The sequence below is a fragment of the Vombatus ursinus genome, unplaced genomic scaffold (genome assembly GCF_900497805.2).
Source record: "Vombatus ursinus unplaced genomic scaffold, bare-nosed wombat genome assembly UNPS02014808.1, whole genome shotgun sequence".
Classification (NCBI taxonomy): Eukaryota; Metazoa; Chordata; class Mammalia; order Diprotodontia; family Vombatidae; genus Vombatus; species Vombatus ursinus.
Genome location: NW_020954586.1, coordinates 1,798,577 through 1,801,461, shown reverse-complemented (window position 1 = coordinate 1,801,461; position 2,885 = coordinate 1,798,577). Strand labels below are relative to the sequence as shown.

Here is a 2,885-nt window from a genome sequence, read left to right as displayed (position 1 = left end):
ATGCATCCCATCCCTTCGATGACTTTTGACTTTGGGGGGCAAGCAGATCATGCCTGATGCCTCTCATTTGGCTGTCAATCAAATTCCTGAAGAAAGCTCTCATGAGTGACTTGGAAGTGGGGCTCGTTTTTGCAAACGGTGCCTGCCACATTTGGGTGCTTAACAAATGGCTGACGGATCCATGCCTTGTCATCTTGGCCTTTACTGTACTCAGAAAACCACAGGACTCAGATATTTCAAGATGACTTTTAATGTAGAACAGGACGCCACCAACAACGTTATTGCTCAAATGAGAACATTTCTGTCTTTCTAAGGGTTTTATTGCATCACCTGTAGAACGGCAGTGAGCTTCCAATGGTCTCCCTGCTTTTCCCATCGCCTCAACTCAGGTAAACTGAGTCTCCTGAAGTGTAGGTCTGTTGTCACTCCACTACTCAGTCAACTCCAGGAGTTTGTCAACAAGCATTCATTTCCATTAACTTTAGGATTAAATATAATCTTTTGTTTGACATTTTAAACTTGGCAGCCTGGCCCCTTTCTAGATTTACTCTCCTCCATGAACTCTATTCCTAACCCAGTTACTCAGGCTTCCTTGAAATTACACACACACACACACACACACACACACACACACACACACACACACATACACGACCCTTCACCCCCCATCTTTGGGTCATGGCTCCATCTGACCCCACATTTGGAATGCTTTGACTTCTCACCTCTGCCATTTATTTTCCTTGACTACCTTCAAGAAGGCTCAGATCCCACCTTCTGCAGGAGACCTTTCCAGGTTCCCCCAGCTGATGGTGCCGTCCCCTCTGTGGCTGTCTTCCCCCTACTCTGTCTGTATCTAGCTTAGTTACTCATTCGTTGTTTCCAAAGAATCCTTCAGGAGCAGGGATGTTGTGTGCCTTTCTCTATATCCACCATGTTTGGCACAGTACCAGGCACATAATAAGCATTTAATAAATGCTTACTGATTAACTTCCAAAGGTTTCTGTATGCCTGTATCCCTAATGAATTTCATCTTCTTAGAATTTAGCCCAATGTCCAATCTAGTAATGATCCTTTTGGAGCCTGACTTTACCATACAGTATGTTATCAATCCCTCCCACTTTTGGAAAATCTGAAAATTTGATTATTGTGTCATCTAAGTCATTGGCTTCAATAACACAGAGCCAAGCACAGATCCTGGGGTATTGCACCAGACGCCTCCTGGAACGCTAATATTGAACTGTTTTATGCTATTCTTTGTACTTGTTGCATTCAAAATGTTTTACTCCTTTATGATTCCTCTGATGTCTAATAAGGTATCCCCTCTTGCTGAAGGCTTTTCCACATTCATTACATGCAAAGGGTTTCTCTCCAGCATGAATCCTGTAATGGCTTCTGAGTAGTTCCTGGTCAACGATGGCTGTCCCACTTTCATTATATGCAAAACATTCCTTTCCAGTATGAATTCTCTGATGTTTAGTAGGATGTGCCCTCTTGATAAAGGCAATGCCACATTCATTACAAGAAAATGGTGCTTCTCCAGTGTGAGTTCTCTGATGGCTAATAAGGTTTCCTCTGTGGCTGAAAGCCTTCCCACATTTGTGACATTCAAAGAGTTTCTCTCCAGTGTGAGTTCTCTGGTGTCTATTAAGGCTTCCCCTCACACTGAAAGCTTTCCCACATTCAATACATTCAAAGGGTTTTTCTCCAGTATGAGTTCTCTGGTGAGTAACAAAGTGTGCCCTTTCACTGAAGGCTTTCCTACATTCATTACAAGCAAAGTGTTTCTCTCCAGTATGAGTTCTCTGGTGGGTAATAAGGCTCACTTTGCATCAGAAGCCTTTTCCACATTCATTACAAGCAAAGGGTTTCTCTCCAGTATGAATTCTCTGATGAGTAATAAGGTTTCTTCTTTCACTAAAGGTTTTTCTGCATTCACTACATTCAAAGGGTTTCTCTCCAGTATGAATTCTCTGGTGTGTAATAAGGTGCCCCCTTTGGCTAAAGCCTTTTCCACATTCATTACAAACAAAGGGTTTCTCTCCAGTATGAGTTCTCTGATGGATGATAAGGTTTGCCCTTCGGGTAAAGGACTTTCTACATTCGTTACATGAGAAAGGTTTTTCTCCAGTATGAGTTCTCTGATGGATTATAAGGCTTGCCCTCCAGCTGAAGCTCTTCCCACATTCATTACATTCAAACAGGTTCCCTCCAGTATGAGATCTCTCATGAGTAATAAGGCTGACTTTGTATCGGAAGCCTTTCCCACATTCATTACATGAGAAGGGCTTCTCTCCAGTATGAATTCTCCTATGGACAAGAAGGTTTCTCCTTTCACTGAAGGTTTTCCCACATTCATTACAGGCAAAAGGTTTCTCTCCAGTATGAATCCTCTTATGTGTAATAAGATGACCCCTCTGTTTAAAGCCTTTCCCACACTCATTACACACAAATGGTTTCTCTCCAGTATGAGTTCTCTGATGAATAATAAGACTTACTCGATGCCGGAAGCCTATTCCACATTCATTGCATAGAAAGGGTTTTCCTGAAGTATGAATTCTCTGATGGCTAATAAGGTTTCTCCTCTCACTAAATGTTTTTCCACATTCACTACAAACAAAAGGTTTCTCTCCAGTATGAATTCTCTGATGTGTAATAAGGTGTCCCTGCCTGATGAAGGCTTTCCCACATTCATTACATTCAAAGGGTTTCTCTCCACTGTGAATTCTCCGGTGTGTAATAAGATGTCCCCTCTGGCTGAAGCCTTTTCCACATTCATTGCAAGCAAAGGGCTTCTCTCCAGTATGAATTCTCTGGTGACTAATAAGGTGTTCCCTCTGCCTGAAACTTTTTCCACAGCCACCACATGCAAATGGTTTCTCCCCAGT

The 2,885-nt window shown here is 42.4% G+C and overlaps 1 protein-coding gene across 1 annotated transcript in view; it reads right to left on the bottom strand.

Moving 5' to 3' along the window:
- Window positions 1–271: 271 nt before the first annotated feature.
- LOC114052667 (zinc finger protein 84-like) overlaps window positions 272–2,885 on the bottom strand; it is a 16,732-nt gene continuing 14,118 nt past the window's right edge. Inside the window, 1 exon segment of the mRNA XM_027875377.1 lies at window positions 272–2,885. This exon segment is cut by the window's right edge and continues 872 nt beyond it. Coding sequence (XP_027731178.1) covers window positions 1,248–2,885 — 1,638 coding nt within the window. The 3' untranslated portion in view covers window positions 272–1,247.